This window comes from Macrobrachium nipponense, chromosome 5 (assembly GCF_015104395.2).
Source record: "Macrobrachium nipponense isolate FS-2020 chromosome 5, ASM1510439v2, whole genome shotgun sequence".
NCBI classification, from domain to species: domain Eukaryota; kingdom Metazoa; phylum Arthropoda; class Malacostraca; order Decapoda; family Palaemonidae; genus Macrobrachium; species Macrobrachium nipponense.
Window position 1 is genome coordinate 111,172,040 of NC_061107.1, and position 21,218 is coordinate 111,193,257.

Sequence of the window (21,218 nt, forward strand, 5' to 3'; positions counted from 1 at the left end):
GTTACGTCGTGGGAGAACCAGGATTCATAACGCAAACGATAGTGAGACATTAACCAGATATACAAAGATGATCTCAGTAACCCTGTAAAGCTATGTGCCAGGCGTGATGGCGACTTAGAATCGTTTATATTAACTACGATCTGTAAAGTTATTACTATCGTTACCTTATAAATGTTGATAAATGAACCCGCCAAGACTTATTAATGTCACCCAGTGTCACCTGTCCCTAATACCTTTAAACCCCCACCTTGTTATAAATAACCTTTCTATACCCGCACCTCCTCATGTTTGGTATTTCAATGTCTTACAGTTATTATGAAATTGTTCTGAGGGATGTTTTTTGGAAGGAAAAATAATACTCAGATGACAGTATTTCATACATCATTACATTTTCCAAATGTTTACAATTATTTTATTACAAAAAATAAAAACGTGACTATGTAAAACACTAATGAATAGGAGATATCGAATGTGGTGGGTTTCTTGAATAGCTTGGAGGGGGAACAAGGTGTGTTGGATTGGATATTAGCCGCTGAAGCTACGAATAGAGACGGAGTGAGGTGAGTGAGCATGCGTGAGCCGGAGGTGGGGTTGGGGGTGGGGGCGGTAGGGGGAGGGGGGATGGTTAGCTAAGATGTGACTGATCTGACCAGGTCTAAAGAGTATCACCAAATAATTTGAGACACTAAAAAATATGTTAATAGTATACGGTTTTGCAACACCTACATACTTTATACCTCACCATCATTATGTTAATGCACCGATGCACACATTTCACTGCATTTCATTACACATCATTTATTTTCATAAATAGTTTCGGAATTAATATAATAAATATTCTATAATATAAGAAATATAGCGAATTGAATACTTCCTATAAGTAGCCTAGATGGTTGCGAGGGGCGGAGCCAAGTGGCCCATCACACTCAAATACTGGTAATTCAACTAAGTTATGCCATAAATACAAATATGTAGTTCTATATTAGCATATCCAGTAATATGTTCTAAGTATAGATTAATTAATAAAATAATATCTTTGCAAAGTTGATGCTATGATGACTTATACAACCCACGGCTACAAAACCTGGTGTGTAACATCTTTGTGACCAGATTCGAATATTATTGGTAATATAGGTAATTCTAGACCAGTCAATCTAGGGCAAAAATAGATACAGCTTAGCTCAAGTTGGTAGAGTAGCCATTTATGGTTTTGTGATCCCTGGCCACATCCAAATAGCATATCAAACATCTACCATTATTTAAATAGTCAATCAAGGCGATATAAGACGGAGGACAGAATGAGAGAGAGAGAGAGAGAGAGAGAGACGTGCTTATAGGATAATTAAAAAAGATATTTTCGTCAGAATAATATTAATATGATTAGTCAGTTCCAACAATATTTAAGGCATTTTTCATTTAGAAAATGTGATAACGATTAAAAACAATACGATGTGATAATATTTCATAATAATTATTTTCCAAAAAATATATGATAACATGTTTCGTAAAGAAGGTCTCAAGTATATCCGTTAGATTAATAACTAAACAGGAATTAAAGCTCTCTCTCTCTCTCTCTCTCTCTCTCTCTCTCTCTCTCTCTCCTCTCTCTGCTCTGCCCATATATATTTCATTCAATATTGTATTTCTTTCCGTGATTACCGTAATTTCCCTCTTCCTCTCTTTCGAACCATTCTAACTATGTACTGGTTGTCTGAACGTGGGCTACTTTCAGGGCAAGAAGGGCATGATTTCATCGAGCCAGGCCTGGCGGGGCAACACCGCTTTTGTAACTGGCTGTACATTGGACGCCCTGATCCCTAGCGGATGTCGTATCTGCAGTTACATTCCTGGCAGTCCGTGCGGACTTCTTCTGTAGACATACCAAAATATTGCATTAGGCGAGTTCCCTTAACCCTTTACTGCCGACTGGACGTATTTTACGTCAACATTTTTTGTCTCTCGGGTGCCGACTGGACGTATTTTACGTCGACATACAAAATTTTTTTTTAAAAATTTGCGGAAAAATACTTTTAGGCCTACCAGCCTAAAACTCTTGAATCACGCGCCATGGGGGATGCTTGGAGTTCACGGATCAAGGTGTTGTTTTGTTTACAATCGTTACGCAGGCGCGCAAGCGCGAATTTCTTTCTTGCCGCACTTTGACATAATTTTTGTACCATTTTAAATTAGCCGTTACATGGAGTATTATATATGAAAATGTGCGCAATTTTATGTAGAATACAACAAAAAAAATACTCATGATTGTAGCTTTCATCATTTTGAGATATTTTCATATAAATAACGATAAGTGCCAAAATTTCAATCTTCGGTCAACTTTGACTACCGAAATGGTCGAAAAACGCAATTGTAAGCTAAAACTCTTATATTTTAGTAATATTCAATCATTTACCTTCATTTTGCAACTAATTGGAAGTCTCTAGCACAATATTTCGATTTATGGTGAATTTATGAAAAAACTTTTTCCTTACGTCCGCGCGGTAACTCTTCCGAAAAAAATCATACATGCGATTGTTTGCACCATTTTAAATTAGCCGTTACATAAAGTTTTATATATGAAAATGTGCGCAATTTCATGCAAAATGCAACTAAAAACAACCCATGGTTGTAGCTTTTATCAAATTTGAAATATTTTCATATAAAAAATGATGTGACAAATTTTCAACCTTCGGTCAACTTGGACTCTACCGAAATGGTCGAAAAACGCAATTGTAAGCTAAAACGCTTATATTCTAGTAATATTCAATTATTTACCTTCATTTTGCAACAAATTGGAAGTCTCTAGCACAATATTTCGATTTATGGTGAATTTATGAAAAAAATAACATTTTCTTTACGTCCGCGCGGTAACTCTTCCGAAAAAATCATACGTGCGATTGTGGTAATGTTTGCACCATTTTAAATTAGCCGTTACATAAAGTTTTATATATGAAAATGTGCGCAATTTCATGTAGAATACAACCTTAAACAATTAAAGGTTGTAGCTTTTCTCATTTTTGAAATATTTGCATATAAATCACGATAAATAGAAAAAAACCACGTTCGGTCAACTTTGACTCTACCGAAATGGTCGAAAAACGCAATTGTAAGCTAAAAATCTTACAGTCTAGTAATATTCAGTCATTTATCTTCATCTTGAAACAAATTCGAAGTCTGTAGCACAATATTTAGATTTATGGTGAATTAAAAAAAAAATCTTTCCTTCCCTCCGCGCGCGGATTCTCCGCCACAAATCTCCGAAATGCGTACGTCCCATTCTCGGAATATTTGCTCCGTTTCATATTAGGCATTTCATAGAGTTTTATATATGAAAATGTGCGCAATTTCATGTAGAATAAAACGAAAAATATTTGAAGGTTGTAGCTTTTCTTATTTCCGAAATAATTACATATAAAAAATATATATATAAAAAACTCGACATTCGGTCAACTTTAACTCGTCAGATATGGTCGAAAACTGCATTTGTAAGCTAATACTCTTACAGTATAGTAATATTCAATCATTTGCCTTCATTTTGAAAGAAATTGGAATTCTCTAGGACAATATTTAGATTTATGGTGAATTTTTGAAAAAAATAATTGTTTACGTCCGCGCGTTACGAATTCATGCATTATTTTGTGATAATATTTTCTCTGTGTTGCTTTTATTGTTTTACAATGTGTTATATACCAAAATGATTGCAATTTAGTGTACATTACAACGAAAAAAAAGTAACTTGTTACCATTTGAATACAATTATATATGAAATTTCGTTTTTGTGCTATCATATATCGCATTATTTATTTACGATAATGATAATTTTTTTTCATTTCTGATGGTTGCATACTAAACTTCAGGCAATGACAAAAAAAGGAGCCAAAAATGAACTCTTAATCTTGAAAACTAAGCGCGCTGTGATTTTTTGAAAAAAATATTTTTTCCGCTTCCGCGCTCGCTCTGAAACACCTCCGGCACACGGGAGACTTTTTTTTTTTACCGCTTCGGCGTTCAAGGGTTAACCTCTTCATTACCGAAAGTTTGTTTGGAGGTAGGCGGGTACCACCATTCAAGTCTACTACACCGCCCCGGGTGCATAAAGGTGGTACGAAGAGTACCACCAAAACTCCTCTTTTCAGATAGGGACTTCCAATCATTCTGTAATTTCGGTTTGAAGAGTTTGGAGCAAAATAAACAGTATGACACGATGCCAGACGTATGATGAACCCCAAAAAATATTATTACTGCTTATAGTAGTGTTATATATAAAAAACCAAACCAGAGAAAAAGCGAAAAAGCGATTTTTTCTGAGGGCAAGAAACTTGAAAAATTAGTTTCAGACATACGTCATTTGGCAGTATTCAGCTAGTGATATCTGGCAACTGTATGCTAGATGACAAAAACACCTTATGTAGCTATGTGCCATGGGAACGGACATAACTTCTCAGTTGCAGGTTGTCCCGGAAACAAATTCTTGAGATGTATTTACCTATAGCATTGGTATTGTACCAGGGTGGTATTTTTGCCATGCCCCTAGGTTAGGTTAAGCTGGGTTAGGTTATTTCAGTATGTATCCTGTAGATAATTTGGGTGTGGGAAATATATTGAGATAGTTTCCAAGAAGATTCTATGGCTAGTTTTTATCATATGGCATCCCGCTTTTTCAGGGAAGGTCCAGTACTCGGTTACAGTTCAGGAGTATGCGCCCCAAAACAAAAGCCTATGCTAGCATAAGGCTGGGCTAATCTTAAACCAACAAATGAGTCAAGTGCTAATGGGTATCATGCAGGTAATCAATACCTTATTTAGGTATTTATTTTTTTTTTCAAGAATTGTGGCATGTATTACATTTTTTCTTGTGACTCTGCCTACACCATTATTTTCTGTCTGAAGAGGCTCTTATTTTAGGACACAAAATTTGTAGGCCTAGTTTTTGTGTATACAGTGTTAAAAGACAAAACTATTTAGTTATTACTATCTGTTCATAACCAAAATTTAGAAAGATGCTGAATATCAGCCTATAAATGTTTGGTTAGGCTTATTGATCCTTGTCTGGTTTGTGAAAGCTGGTTATCTTATTATATAAGCATTATTATTTTATTAATAATAAGGATTAGCGTGTTATTAGATTTTTTATAATTAATAAAGTAGTGGAACCTCGGCTTTCATATGCCCTGGTTTCCGTATGATTCGGTTTTCATAGGCTTTTTCTGGTGAAATTTTGTCTCGGGATTCGTATGTTTCCTTGGATTTCGCACACTCAGAAATGCTTCTTCTGGAGCCCACTGCATGAATATTGCCCCATACCAGCAGCCAAACAAAGCATCCTGTGTTTCTCGTTATCTATTCTGCTTTTTGTGGTCGTTGTTTTTTGTGCTTTTTTATTTGAGTACAACTGCCAAATAAACCATCATGAGGCAAAAGAAAGTTCCAAGTGCCACCCCTTCTGTAAAAATGGCGAGAAACATTATATAATTTAAGAAAGAACTTCGTAGCAGTGTTGGAGGGTGTTGCATGCTGATCACATTATGAGAATGCCTACAGGTGCTGCTGTTAATGAATTTAAGGCCAATAGAGGCTGGTTTGAAAAATTTAGAAAGGAAATGGCCATACGTAATATGCCTACTTCAGTGATTAAGGACATGTTTACAAAGTGGAGTGATGTAAAAGATTTTGTGGAGAATTATCGTCCCAACAAAGATGTAATCCATGTCTCCAACATCTTTAATACAATGCCGTGTCCGCTCTAGGCAAATTTTAAAGAGGCGGCTGAAATTAATGTCTCTGGACAGTTTTATTGTGTGACAGGGGTCCAGTGACTCAAGCTGGCTCTAGTGCCAGTATAAACCAAAGCAGGGAAGTAACCCCAGGTAGTGCCAGTAAAAAACAAAGAGAAGTAACCCCAGATAGGTTCTTGAGACCTGAAATCCCTTTGGAGGGGGATTCCCTTTCCAAACAATAACCTCTTCTCCTCCTCCCCCTCTTCTCTCCATTTTCCATAAAGGTAAGAGTGATGTTAAATGTTCATTATTCATTTATATTTATTTTTCATTGCTTTCTGTATGTAAAACTGTTTTTTCCCTATAAAATGTATTTTATGTATTTTTTGTACATTTTGGACCTTATGGGAGGTTCTGGAACAGATTATGTATGAAAACTGAGGTTCCACTGTATTCTTTTACAGTTGTTATGCAAATATGATTGAGCATTGCAGTGCTGAATGGCCTCATAACATTGTCCATTCGGCCTAATTGTGAGCCTCTATGTGTGAGGGCTAAATTGCTCACGCCTTGAGAAAAAAATTTTTATACGCTTCATGGTCAGGTAAAACGTGAAAACAAAAATAACGTATTTACACATATAGTTTACATCAAGAATAGTTAGTAAGATAATGCTGATAGTAAGAAGTCAAGTTGAAATGTAACTTTTAAAAAATTTCATCTGACAGAAAAAAGAAATTAACCAATATAAATAGAGAACCACAAAAAATAAGTTAATAAGGCCTTTCAAACATAATTGAAGAAAAACAAAAGTAAATTATGTTTATTCCATATTCAATAACTGGAGTCAGTTTCATGGATCATTCACATTCATTTTAGTATCCATAAATTTACAAATTTACATCTAGTACAGTGGTCCCCCATATACAAATAGGTGGAACCTCTATAAAAATGCTGAAACCAACCTATTTTGGTAGTAAAACTTTAGAAAAACCCACAAAAAATTGTTATACCTATTTTTTTTTTATTGTTTTATCACAAAAAGTGCATTTTATGATGAAATTGATAAAAAAAACAGGAATTTCTGGATATTTCTCATAGAAAAATACCGCGTATAGGCGAATTTCTCGTGAATAATGTGTAGATATGGTCCAGAGAGAAATAAATCCACGAATCTGGAGGACGCGAGTACAGGGGTCCCACTGTACTAAAATAAAATAGGTTATTTTTATGTCGACAGATTTACCGTAGTACTGTAATTTTTGTCTTATTATATTTAGCGATTATAGTTCTCTTTTACACCTGTTTGACATTTTATTTTTTAGGCTGCCTACATTTGAATTTTACAAACTGTTGTAAGTTGAACTTTGTCCTTTCTGAGCAACGTCCTTTTAATTTTAAAATAGCCTATTATTTTTTCAATATAAGCTGTTGAAAGACAGATTCCCTGGTTTCTCCAACTGTTGTCTGATTGAGAGGTACGCTTATTGCATTAAAGTGTATTGTGCTGGAGCCTGCTCTGTTGTAGTTTAGCTGAGTGAAGTTTTAACAATGTGGTAAGTATTAGACTTTTTCAGTTATTATTTACAGCGATTATAGCTCTCTTTACGCGTTTGACAGTTTTTTTCTTTTTCAGGCTGCTTACATTTGGATTTTACAAACTGTTGTAAGTTGAACATGTAAGGGCTGAGCAAGGTCCTTTTAATTTTGAAATACAGTAGCCCCTTGGTACTTCCAACCAGTGTGACTTAGAGACACAAGCTAATTGAATTCTGTGCTGAAGCTTGCTGGAATGTAATTTGGCAGAGTGACGTTTAACAATCTGGTAAGTGTTAAAATTTTTGCACTGGTTATTTGTTATATGTAACTCCAGTCTGCTTTGTACCAGGTACTCTTATAGCAACTGGAGGCTGCACAAATTTATATTCTGTAAACAAGTCCAGGTGCTGTGCTGGGATATTACTTACATTCACCAAGATTTAAGTAAAATGATGATTTGAGTGTAATTGGCAGGGTTGAGTGAGCATGTGAGACTGTTGTGAAGTATTGTGTTAAATTTAACCAGTGATAGTGTCACCGAACTTTTATAATTTTGCTTGATTTTGAATAAAAAGTGTTTTTTTCTATAACGGTTTACTGTGGAAATCACACAAATACCAATTCCATGTATTTGTATACACTTAAAGCCATCAAAGGAAGAACCCGGTGAAGAACCAGATTTAGTATTTGGGAAACTGGTTTCTGACCCTGAATCCACTGCTTGGTTGTACGAGAATTATCATGCACCATTATGGTCACATTTTTGTTTGTATGGTGTTTTTACGTTGCATGGAACCAATGGTTATTCAGCAACAAGACCAACGGCTTTAAGTGACTTCCGAACCACGTCAAGAGTGAACTTCTATCACTAGAAATACACATCTCTCACTCCTCAATGGAATGGCCCAGAATCTAACCTCCGACCACCGAGGTGGGAAGCAAACACCAAACCAACCACGCCACTGAGGCACTATGGACACTACATTTGGTCGTCTTCCTTTCATTTAGCGAGAATTTAGTTTCCTGTCAGCGTTAACTTTCTTTGGCATCAGCACTTTTGCTTGTACTTTTTCTATTTAATATTTATTCACCTAGCTAGGCCATCATCACCACCACCCAACTTCTTCCTAATTAAATTCCAACTTTTAACTGTAGTCACCTACTGGTCTTACTACATTCCTGAGGTTCTACCAAACACCTGGCTATTTCAAAACTACCAGGGACTACCCAATTTGTTTCTCAAATTCATAATAGACTCTACATTTCCTCTGTTATGTAGCGAGTGATCTCAGGAACCCACTGCATATTTACTAACTCAATTTGATTTATGAAAACCTAACAAGACTTTTGAAATTGAGAGATAGGCAAGATTAAACATTTCTGGCTAGCCACACAAATAACATTTATAAACTTCAGTTTCCAGACTAAATAACACTAAGTGTAATAGGTGAATTTTTATTTAGTACAAAGAGAAATTTACGTTTCACAAACTTTATTGCCCTTCCAAAACTGACAAGTTCTTAATCCGTAGTTCTTTCCACATGCTTCTCAATTTCTGTAAGGAGAGTATCACACTTGCCAATCATTATGTTACTGCTTCTTCTAAAATTTCAAAGCTCTTCAAAGCACTCTGTGACTCGACATAAACTGAAACAGAAAAACAATAAAAAAAAAAATATTGTTGTAATGGTATCAAAATGTTTATTGTTCTGTAAGCCATACAATACTGCCATGAATCTTCATTGTACTCTTGGTCTTTGCAATGAGTCAAGTTTATCTTGATACTATTCTCTGCCAAGTCCCTCTATGAGAACCACAAAAATATATAAAACACCTTCCTTCTTGCAAGGTACTTATTTTATAATTATTGTCATACAATGTCCATACAATGTCCTTCTTGGCTAATTGCTAAAGTTGGTTTAAAGGTAAAATCAAGACTTTACTTTGAACATCTTGGCATCAGGATACATAAATGCGTAAATTAAATGAAGTGCCTTTAATTTTCCAAGATTTCCATAAACAATACAATCATTCAGTCTTAAAATTCAAGGTGTTAAAAGTAACAGTATTATATGCCCTAATTTAAAATCTCAAAACTGCTGAAGTAACCTAGAGTAATTTTAAATAGTCTTATTTAGCTTTTAATTTACAATACATGCAGGTAAACCAAATCTGAAATTAGTTAAACCAAAAAATCTGAAACTAGTACTTTTTGGATACTTACATATAACATGATCAGTTTTCCTTGTTAGTTTAACAGCATCCTTGATACTATCATATTCAAAGACATTCCTGGAGCAAGTATCATTCCTTGCATCATTAACTTCTGCAACTTTTTTACCTTTAAAAAAGATTCGGTATTAATAATCAAATGTTGACGTGAATGTGAAACAAGCAACATTAAAAAAAAATTCAACCATAAAACTGCGGTGTACGAAAAAGTATGGATTTTAACTCAACCCAACAATGAATTGATGATTTATATGGCATCATGAAGTCAGTATAGCTTTGCTGGTCAGACTAACAACAAGATGTGCTTCTACCACATGTCGTGTCTGGAATGATTGAAAGAGGAGGAATAGGCATTAGCAAGATAAAGCTGCTTCCTAATGAAAACTAGTCTAAATCAGTAGCACCGCAACAGAGTTCACATTAAGAAAAAAAAATATATTTGATGAGTTTGCAAAAGAAGTATAATTCCACGGCATTGTGGTACTACAAAAGGTCTATCACCAGAAATAAATTCCTGAGCCGAGGATTGAACTTTGGACTAGGGATGCACTGATACCAATACCAACTTTTAAAACTGATACCTGTTCCCTCCATAGCACTGCTACTTAGGGGAGTATATATTGTCTAAAATCATACTTGTTCTTAGGTTGTTGTTTATTAAAGGTTCAAAAGCTCTAAGGTCATATAATAGGGTTACATGAACAATTTCAAAGGCATAAGTTATCTTGAAAAACAACATCAAGTATAAGTATTAAGTATTTAATCCCTTTATTACCTGGATAGTTTGGCTTATATTATTGTTACCATTAGAAGACTTAACAATTTAGGTACGTAGTACTACTTACTCGAATTCATGGGGTGACGAGCAATCTGAAATCACCAATACAGGCGGCCCACGGTTAATGGTGCAATCGCTCAACGGCAAATCAGTTTTACGGCTGTCATCAAAAATATTCATTAAAAAAATAAGGCATTTTAAAGGTATTTTTATGGCACAATTTTCAGTTAACGGCGCTGCTAGCGCCATTGTCTAACGAGTTCATACATTTGTAGAAATGCCGTTCAGATCATGAAGGTTATGCAAATTATATTAACAAATTTTATGGAGTCATTACGTAGGTATTAGGGTAAAATATATGCCTCTGACGCTGTTCTATGCCAAAAATATAGAGTTACATAAGTGCAAATTTAGCTATGGATGTGTCGATTTATAAATGTTCATGCTTTTGTTTAAAATGTGTATGAAAATGTATTACGTGAAAGGTATTTTTATTTCTGCACAGAAATATGATACAAAGGTAGCTTCTGAAACTGCCCTTCTCGTTATCAAATACGATGTTTTTTCATATTCTTTCTTGTGAAGCCGCCGCCTGCCGCTCTTCCGAAAATATAGATTTAAAAAAAGTGCAAATTAGCGATCGATGTGTCGATTTTATAAATGTTTATGCTTGCTTTTATGTTTAAAATGTGTATGAAAATATATTACGAATAGGGTATTTTTATTTCTGTGCAGAAATGTGATAAAAAGGCAGCTTTTGAAACTGCCCTTCAAGTTATCGACTACGATGTTTTTTCATGTTCGTTCTTGTATGCCGCCATCTGCCGCTCTTCTGAAAATATCGAGTTAAAAAGAGTGCAAATTTAGCGATCGATGTGTCGATTTTTTAAATGTTTATCCTTTTATGTTTAAAATGTGTATGAAAATGTATTGCGTAAAGGTAATTTCATTTTTGTACATAAATAAGATACAAATTAAGGCAGCCTTTGTAACTACGCTCCACGTTGTAAGGGGATGTTTTTTCATGTTCGTTCTTGTCCGCCACTGTTCCGAAAAATGCATGGTGTTATTTTATTAATTATGCATCTTTTCCATAAAGCCTTTAAAAAGTTATACATTATTTCACTGTATCCAAGAATATTGTATGTATTCTCATATTATTGTATTATAAAATACTACAGCAAATTTAAGCCAGTATTCCGTGGAGCGGCCAATGTTGTGGTTTGAAATCAGCTGATGAATACGAGACTGAGTTTGTTTCACCATAATGCTCAGTGAGTTTGTTTCACCATAACGCAATTTTGAGCTAATTCTCTTGCTTCTAGTTAGCATAAACGAATATCTAGATACTTGACTTATATGAGACAAGGTTATTTTTCCTTATACAACGTGTTTTTAGGTGGAAATATTTATTGAATATGTCTCGTTGTGAATGTGAACTCATTTTTTTTTTCGTTAACAGATTACATTGGCAGCATGTTTATTGCGTAAAAAATTACGTGATTCCGTTTGCAATAATCCTTTATATCATCGTAATACGAACTTTACGTTATTTACCTTATATCGGATTGAAATGTGTTCTTTCAAGCACAGTAGTTTTGATTAAAATGAAATTATCCCAATTTTATCTATGGTTGTGTTTGATGGCATACATTTACTGCAGTTTTATCCTTGTTGCCGATATACGATAATAGTCATTAGCAGCTGGAACAGTTTTCTCAGCTTCAGTTATAACTAGGTTTAAATTTAACAGTATATTTCCCGAATGATCTTTGATCTATAGCGAATAAAGTTATTACATTAAGATATCTCAGTTCTATTCTATACATAATGCCATTTATAACAACTACGGTAATAGTGTACTGTAGTACGATGATTGAAATACAAGCCAAACGGATGTTATCCAGTTCGGTTGTACTTAGAAAAAAAAAAGTTGTTTCTCATTCGGTTGTTCATGGCTGTACACGTTCACTCAACGAGTATAACGTTAAAACCAAACTTTCATCATTCTCTTTTGCTGTTATTGAACTTATGTAACTAGAAGATGGACAAAGTTAGGCCATTGTAATTTGATCTCTCATAAAATCAAAATATCGTAAGACTAATGATCGTAACTTGAACACTACAGCTACCTGTACACTGTATAAACTTTATTATATCTTTACATACTCTAGACACCCAAAGGATTGAAGCTAGGCTTTTTTCACTTTACAGTATTTACAATGCTATAATGTACTGTACAGTACTACTGTACAGTGAATTAATATAATAAATATAATTTTACTTATTGCGCCATTGTGGCATTACGGCGCCTTTGACTGGTCTAGAGTTTCGAAAGAAGATGTGCGGCGGCCGTAGGCTTTAAAATCGCTTAGTGTCGAAAATCACTCAGCGTCGGCGGCCAGGAACGGAACCCGTGCCGCTAACCGAGGGCCGCCTGTATATACTTTTATTCTGAGTTTTAATTTATATACTGGCTAGAAACAGTTAACAGACTCACTTATTTATATTATGTAAGGTCCTGGTAATGGAGGGGTTAATCCTTTGCCTCATTACAGAACATAAATTGGTTCTGTTAAGTAATCCCAAGAAAAATGAGATACCAGTACATAAATAAAAATAAGATTAAGAAAGGACCAGAGTTTGTTTATGAGGTATAGATCAACAAAACATTCAACTCACAAAATAGCACAAATCCCTTTGCAAGTTCCAACTCATACTGAACTTGGACCATCTGAACTAAGTTAAAATTATAATTTTAATAAAGATAATATTCAATATAATTATCCTGGAAATGAAAAGAGGTACAGAAAATTAATATTATGCCAAACTTTATTTGGTGGGCTTTATTAATATGTACATTTTGGTAGGATTTTAAATTCCTATACTAATGACAAAAGTATCGGCCAGAAATTCACCGATGCGGATACCACAAAAACTAGCTGATACCGATACTTGAGCACATCCTTACTTCAGACCACCGGATTGGTAGCCGAGCACACAAATCACTCGTCCAATGAGGAACTATATGTGATAAGAAAGTGGTTGCAGAGGTGGCGAGAAGACCTACTGAAGAACAGGCTCTTCCTGTCAGAAAATGTTGGATCCGATTGAATGCAAAGGCATGGTCCTCACCCCAATTTACAATATAACATAAAAATGATGGCAGGAGCTCATGCTGTCTGTTACATGACACAAATCAAATGAATCTCAGGATTTTGTTTTGCTTTCATCACCTCCAATTGTGTTGATGTTTGATGCACTTGCTACTGGTCCATTATTATTTATTGCAGAAAACATGATTCACAGTTAATATTACTTTTATTTTTTAATCATAGTCATGGAAAACTGAAAATACATCCCACCACTTCCATCTTGATGGATAACTGTCACACACCTCTACGGAAGTGCTTATGCAGAAAAAGGTAGGATTACGTGCATTATCCTCCTGAAAACAATACTTTAAACCCTCAACTAATTGATAACTCAAATGTATCAAACTTAGTTACAATATCCTTGCTGGACCCTTAGCAACACAGGATGTGCCTCTCCTACATGAAGTGTCCTGAATACTTGAAGAGGAGGAATTAGGCATTGGCAACATAATTTACTTTATGGAAATTAGTACAGTAGCACCTAAACTTACTGGATTTTGTTATTTATTATTATTATATAAGAATAATAATAAGTCTGAGTGTTAAAACAAAAATATTTCAAACAAATAATCTGGTAAGCATGTTAGACAAGGTGGATGCAGAACCATTGTGACTAACAGTTGCCTGGCCAACCCTGTAATCATGGGTTGTTCCTGTGGTGACTGACCTATCATCTAATTGATGCTACTGCGAACTTACACTATTTTCATGATTTTTAATGTAGTGATGGTAGTCAAGGAGGAGCAAGGCTTCAGTGACTTTGAATCCAGTAATATCTTAGCTGCCTTCTAGAAAGCTGGTCAATCCTTAACCCACTAAGATAAAGAGGACCGACTTGAATAGGATGAAGGAGGCCCTGGGCATCAGTTACTTATCAAAGAAAAATCATCCATGACGTTGTGGATAGTCATGTGATGAAGAGGATGATGACGTTCAGTCACCCAAGAAATCAACAAATAAGAGAAAACAAGGCACTACAATGCATTGTTTGAATGGCTTTGTATACTTGAAAGCAAACCTATCAATCAGGGAACCTACATTTTCACAGGCCCATAAAGGAATTAGGTAATGTAATTTATTGGATACAAATTTCATCAAGAAAGGATACTAAGATCAATTCAGAAATTGCTATCATATTCAACAAGCAGCCCTTAGAGGAGATCCTCTTCAATATAATAACAATAACATAAACACATGTGGTATTTATCAAATTTAGCCCTGTTTATCACTGGGATTCTATTGAGCAGTAGGCCAGCAATATCTTTTCACTTAACCAAGTTTTTTAAACTTTTTTTCTCTTAACCCTCTTACGCCGAAGCGGTAAAAAAAAAATTCTCCCCCGTGTGCCGGAGGTGTTTCAGAGTGAGCGCGGAAGCGGAAAAAATATTTTTTTCAAAAAATCATAGCGCGCTTAGTTTTCAAGATTAAGAGTTCATTTTTGGCTCCTTTTTTTTTCATTGGCTGAAGTTTAGTATGCAACCATCAGAAATGAAAAAAATTATCATTATCATATATAAATAATGCAATATATGATAGCGCAAAAACGAAATTTCATACTATATAATTATATTCAAATCGCGCTGTGTGCAAAATGGTTAAAGGTAACAAGTTACTTTTTTTTCGTTGTAATGTACACTAAATAGCAATCATATTGGTATATAACACATTGTAAAACGATAAAAGCAACACAGAGAAAATATTATCACAAAATAATGCATGAATTCGTAACACGCGGACGTAAACAAATATTTTTTTCAAAAATTCACCATAAATCTAAATATTGTCCTAGAGACTTCCAATTTCTTTCAAAATGAAGACAAATGATTGAATATTACTATACTGTACGAGTATTAGCTTACAATTGCAGTTTTCGACCATATCTGACGAGTTAAAGTTGACCGAATGTCGAATTTTTTTATATATATATTTTTTATATGCAATTATGTATTTCAGAAATAAGAAAAGCTACAACCTTCAAATATTTTTCGTTTTATTCTACATGAAATTGCGCACATTTTCATATATAAAACTCTATGAAATGCCTAATATGAAAAGGAGCAAATATTCCGAGAATGGGACATACGCATTTCGGAGATTTGTGGCGGAGAATCCACGTGCGGAGGGAAGGAAAGATTTTTTTTTAAATTCACCATAAATCTAAATATTTTGCTAGAGACTTCGAATTTGTTTCAAGATGAAGATAAAGGACTGAATATAACTAGACTGTAAGAGTTTTAGCTTACAATTGCGTTTTTCGACCATTTCGCTAGAGTCAAAGTTGACCGAACGTGGTTTTTTTTCTATTTATCGGGATTTATATGCAAATATTTCAAAAATGAGAAAAGCTACAACCTTCAATTATTTTATTGTTGTATTCTACATGAAATTGCGCATATTTTCATATATAAAACTTTATGTAACGGCTAGTTTAAAATGGTGCAGACATTACCACAATCGCACGTATGATTTTTTCGGAAGAGTTACCGCGCAGACGTAAAGAAAATTTATTTTTTTCATAAATTCACCATAAATCGAAATATTGTGCTAGAGACTTCCAATTTGTTGCAAAATGAAGGTAAATGCTTGAATATTACTAGAATATAAGTGTTTTAGCTTACAATTGCGTTTTTCGACCATTTTGGTAGAGTCCAAGTTGACCGAAGGTTGAAATTTTGGCAATTATCGTTATTTATATGAAAATATCTCAAAACTGATAAAAGCTACAACCATGGGTTGTTTTTAGTTGTATTTGCATGAAATTGCGCACATTTCCATATATAAAACTTTATATAACGGCTAATTTTAAAATGGTGCAAACATTACCACAATCGCATGTATGATTTTTTCGGAAGAGTTACCGCACGGACGTAAGGAAAAAGTTTTTTCATAAATTCACCATAAATCGAAATATTGTGCTAGAGACTTCCAATTAGTTGCAAAATTAAGGTAAATGATTGAATATTACTAAAATATAAGAGTTTTAGCTTACAATTGCGTTTTTCGACCATTTCGGTAGAGTCAAAGTTGACCGAAGGTTGAAATTTTGGCAATTATCGTTATTTATATGAAAATATCTCAAAACTGATATAAGCTACAATCATGAGTATTTTATTGTTGTATTCTACATAAAAATGTGCACATTTTCATATATAATACTTCATGTAACGGCTAATTTACAATGGTACAAAAATTATGTCAAAGTGACGATATAATTTCCGAGATGTGTCACAGATACTTTTTAGTGCGGCAAGAAAGAAATTCGCGCTTGCACGCCTGCGTAACGATTGTAAACAAAACAACACCTTGATCTGTGAACTCCCAGCATCCCCCAAGGCGCGTGATTCAAAAGTTTTAGGCTGGTAGGCCTATAAGTATTTTTCCGCGAATTTAAAAAAAAACTTTTGTAAGTCGACGTAAAATACGTCCAGTCGGCACACGGGAGACAAAAAATGTCGACGTAAAATACGTCCAGTCGGCACACGGGAGACAAAAAATGTCGACGTAAAATACGTCCAGTCGGCGTAAGAGGGTTAATGTTAATGCATTTCTAACCAAGTCTTTTAAACTGTTTTTTTCTCTTAATGCATTTCTTTTGATCTCACAATCCAATTTATACAAAATTTAACTTGATCTGAGAGCTAAAATTCTCAATTCTCACAAGATTGGCTACAATGTACACACACACATACTGCAAGATTCATTTCTGGGTCGACCTGTGTTCGCCGGTGAAAAGAATCCTGCTATCCACTTTTCTAGTATAAATAGTTTTTCTACGGGACCACGGGCCACATAAGGTCCGCAACTTAATAATACGTATGTGGAAAAACATAAACTGGGGTACTCAACTTCGGTGTAGGAGACATCTCAGAAGAGGCCATCGTATAAAACACACACCAAAAGCGGTAAAGACCGAGCAAGAAAAAACGTGTCACTTTTGAAAAGGTTTCTAAACAGGATTTGCAGATGTCGCTCGAGTCGGGTATTAACAGTAGTAGTATGAAGGCGATGTAGGAGTGACCGTTGACTCGACTCACCCTATATGGGGGTTTTTGAGAGGGAAAACTCTACATGGCAGGAGACCTGTGAATAGTGGCTTCCACACGCCCTGAACTTTATACCCGACGCCCTTTGGGTGCTCACGCGAGGATAGTAACCTCTGCATACCAATGCTAGCTTTTTTTCTCTGGTATATTTAGAAACTATTTTACTAGGAAAGTGGATAGCAGGATTCTTTTCACAGGGCGACACAGGTCTCTCCCCATAAATAGATTTTTCCTTCATCAAAATCCCTTTTTTAATACTTACCATCAGGTTTAGTAACAATATTTATGACTCCTGGAGAAAAACACTTTTGTAACAGTTCTGCTTGGTCTCCTTCAACTTCCCGAGTTAACTGAATCTCAGGAAGGTAACGATATGAAGCAATTCCTGGTTGAAATTTTGCATGATCACTGCCAATGCCTGAAAAAAAAATTTTTTTCAAGGAAACACTGAAAGCATTGAACTTGTTAAACTAATGGAAAAATTTATTGAATATAAATAATCAAAAGATTTAACACAAAATATTCCACACAATACTTGTGATTGTGACACTAAGACAGCAGGAACATTTTAAGCACCTTGGATAAATATAAGCCGTAGCCTCACCTAATAAAATACTTCAAGAAGTCTGGCCTTCTTGATAAATAACAAAGACCATATGGTATAGCCTAAATTTGAATGTTAAAGTTATATATACCATAAAAAAGTACTTGAGATTAATGAGCAAAATGCATCATGTCTAAAGGGGTAACAGAACAAAATCCATAATGAAGAAGCTGATAAGTAAAGAAGTTTGTTGAAAAATTGCTGTAAATACAATAGGTAAAATATTCTTAACAGCCTACACTAAATTATAAAGGCTACAAAGGCCATAAAAAAGCCAATTACAATGTGGTCACAAAATGACTAGTACAAACAACTCAGGCAAAAGGACCAAAAAAGATGCATATACGTAATTGCAGAAATAAAAATATCTACTTTTAAATGATGCTTTGAATATCTGAAGACAGTATTAAAAGGAAATAAACATACAAAATGAAATGAAATACCAACCTTTTACAGCATAAGCTTCTAAATGTATTAAATGACCTGGGTTCATTTTTGCAAGCAGAATGTCATCGTGTAAAGGCCCCATGTTTGCAGGCTGAAATATATCTGTCTGATTGCCAATTGGTGCCCATGTCAAACTTGAAGAGAGAACTGCAGAGAGAAAATATTTAAATATATTTCCCCAATACGTGTTCATGGAAGTTGAATTAATGATTATCCAACGACAATGAAACTATTTAAATTATAAGCATGAATTATATGATATATATATCTACAGTGTGTTCTAATTAATCTGGATGATAAAAACAGATCTTTGCCAGACTTATTAAAATTGCTCTGCAACCAAAATTGAGTATTTACATTGTTATAAATTCTTTCAAGGTAGAATGTGACATTCTACAATCCCTTGACAGTTACAAAATATCAGATCATCAAAGGTTTAAAGCATTTAAAGGTAAACCATTGATGGCAAGTTTTAGTATAGGTTAGACAGCTAAAATTCTTAAAAGATGCTACTTTATAAACTAAAAACATGGCTTACGATACAGTAGCTCAGTGAGATAACAGAAAAAAGCGTCCTAGCCTACATGGATACAAAATGAAACTCCTATATACAGTAGTGCCTCAGGATACGAAATTAATCCGTTCCGAAACGGCCTTCGTAACCTGATTTTTTCGTTTCTTGAACCACATTTTATATGTAAATTGCCTAATTCGTTCCAAGCCCTACAAAAACACCCAGTAAATTTTATAATAAAGCTAAATTGACCAATAAACAATGAAATATGAAATTGTTAAGATACAATAAAGTTTTACACATACTTACCTGGCAGATATATACTTAGCTTATGTCTCTGACGTCCGACAGAATTCAAAACTCGCGGCACACGCTACAGGTAGGTCAGGTGATCACCCCCTACCGCCGCTGGGTGGCGGTAATAGGAATCATTCCCGTTTTCTGACAGAATTTTTCTTCCCCCTATCTCCTGAGGGGAGGATGGGTGGGCCATTAAATGTATACGTATATCTGCCAGGTAAGTATGTGTAAAACTTTATTGTATCTTAACAATTTCATTTTTACACATGCAACTTACCCGGCAGATATATACTTAGCTGATTGGCACCCTTGGAGGAGGGTAAGAGATAGTTACTCAATATGAATAGCAATTCAAAAAACAGGGAAAACAACTTTTGTTGTAGGTACTATAAATAAACTTAAATACCTTGATTCCTACCTTATTGGGCAGAAGACTTCATGAGTACTGTCTATGAGTCTGCTTGCCTCAAGAGTTCCAGTGAGGATGAGACCTGTCACTGAGAACTCTTCTGGATCATGTCAATGGGGGCTAGCCCGCTTACTCGACAGAGCCTTATTTCGGATCGTACCAATGGGGCCTATCCCACTTACATGGTAGAGCCTTCACCTTTGTCGTATCAACGGGGACTAACCCTCTTACAAGACAGAGCCTAGGTCCAAACCATTACAAGGAGCATGAAAACAACCAATCTCGACCACCTGACCACACTACTTTGTTATACACTACAAATTGAAAGTGGTACTTTTCCCTGACCACTTTCAATCGACCATAAAAAACAACTCCACAAGATTAAAATTCCTAATCCATCTAAACTAAGCTAGATTGGTTTCAGCCCCCTGTCCCAGCACCGAATCCGCAGACACGTAAGGTCCGAGAGAGAAGCACTTATCATAAGTTACACGTACATCTCTCAAATAGTTAGACGCAAACACAGAATTGCATCTCCAATATGTGGATCCAATTAAGTCCTTTATCGACATATTCTTGTGGAAAGCTAATGAGGTTGCTACGGCTCTGACCTCATGTGCTTTAACTCTCAACTGCCCGAGATGTTCCTCTTCACAGGAAATATGTGCTTCTGTAATAATATCTCTGATAAAGAATGCCTGTGCATTCTTTGACATCGTTCTTCTCGGATCTCTTACTGAGCACCAAAGGCTCTCTGAGTTTCCTCCTATTTGCTTTTTCCTCTCTAGATAGAACTTGAGGATCCTTACCGGACACAAGGTTCTCTCTATCTCTCTCCCTACCAGGGAAGTCAATCCTTTAACTTCAAACGTCCCCTTGGCCAAGGCTTAGAAGGATTCGCATTTTTCTAAAATAGGGGGTTAAATGAACACACTGCAGAATCCTTCCTGAAGCCCACTGTGCCTTCTAAAGCCTGGAGTTCACTTATCCTTTTAGCTGATGCTAATGCAGAGGAAAATAGATTTCCTAGTCAAGTCCCTAAACAATGAGTTATTGGGAGGTTCAAATTTATCTGACATGAGAAACCTTAGCACCACATCCAGGTTCCAGCTGGGTGGTCTGGCTGTCTTGGACTTCGAAGTCTCGAATGATTTAATCAAATCGTGTAAATCTTTGTCATCCGTGATGTTTAGTCCTGTATGTCTAAACACCAATGAAAGCATACTTCTATAACCTTTTATAGTCGAGACTGCAAGGTTACATTATTGTCTCAAATATAACAGGAAATCTGCTATTTCCGTCACAGAGGTACTGGAAGAGGATACATTCTGATTCCTGGCCCCCCTTCGGAACACTTCCCACTTCGACTGGTACACGCGTAAAGTTGACGGTCTCCTGGCTCTTGCAATTGCCTTTGCAGCCGCGCGTGAAAACCCCTTCGCTCTGACGAGTCCTTCGACAGTCTGAAGGCAGTCAGACCGAG

General features: G+C 35.4%; 2 protein-coding genes across 2 annotated transcripts in view; one reads left to right on the plus strand and one right to left on the minus strand.

Annotated features, from left to right (window-relative positions):
• Positions 1-21,218, plus strand: part of LOC135215595 (transient receptor potential cation channel trpm-like) — a 655,531-nt gene that overhangs the window by 21,180 nt on the left and 613,133 nt on the right. Inside the window, exon 2 of the mRNA XM_064250472.1 lies at positions 7,351-7,539. The gene's annotated coding sequence lies outside the window, so the exon portion shown is untranslated. The remainder of the gene's footprint in view (positions 1-7,350; positions 7,540-21,218) is intronic.
• LOC135215597 (DNA-directed RNA polymerases I and III subunit RPAC1-like) overlaps positions 8,695-21,218 on the minus strand; it is a gene marked incomplete in the record, with an annotated part of 203,489 nt that continues 190,965 nt past the window's right edge. Inside the window, 5 exon segments of the mRNA XM_064250488.1 lie at positions 8,695-8,844; positions 8,847-8,900; positions 9,478-9,594; positions 17,724-17,879; positions 18,513-18,659. Of these exon segments, the coding sequence (XP_064106558.1) occupies positions 8,774-8,844; positions 8,847-8,900; positions 9,478-9,594; positions 17,724-17,879; positions 18,513-18,659 (545 nt within the window).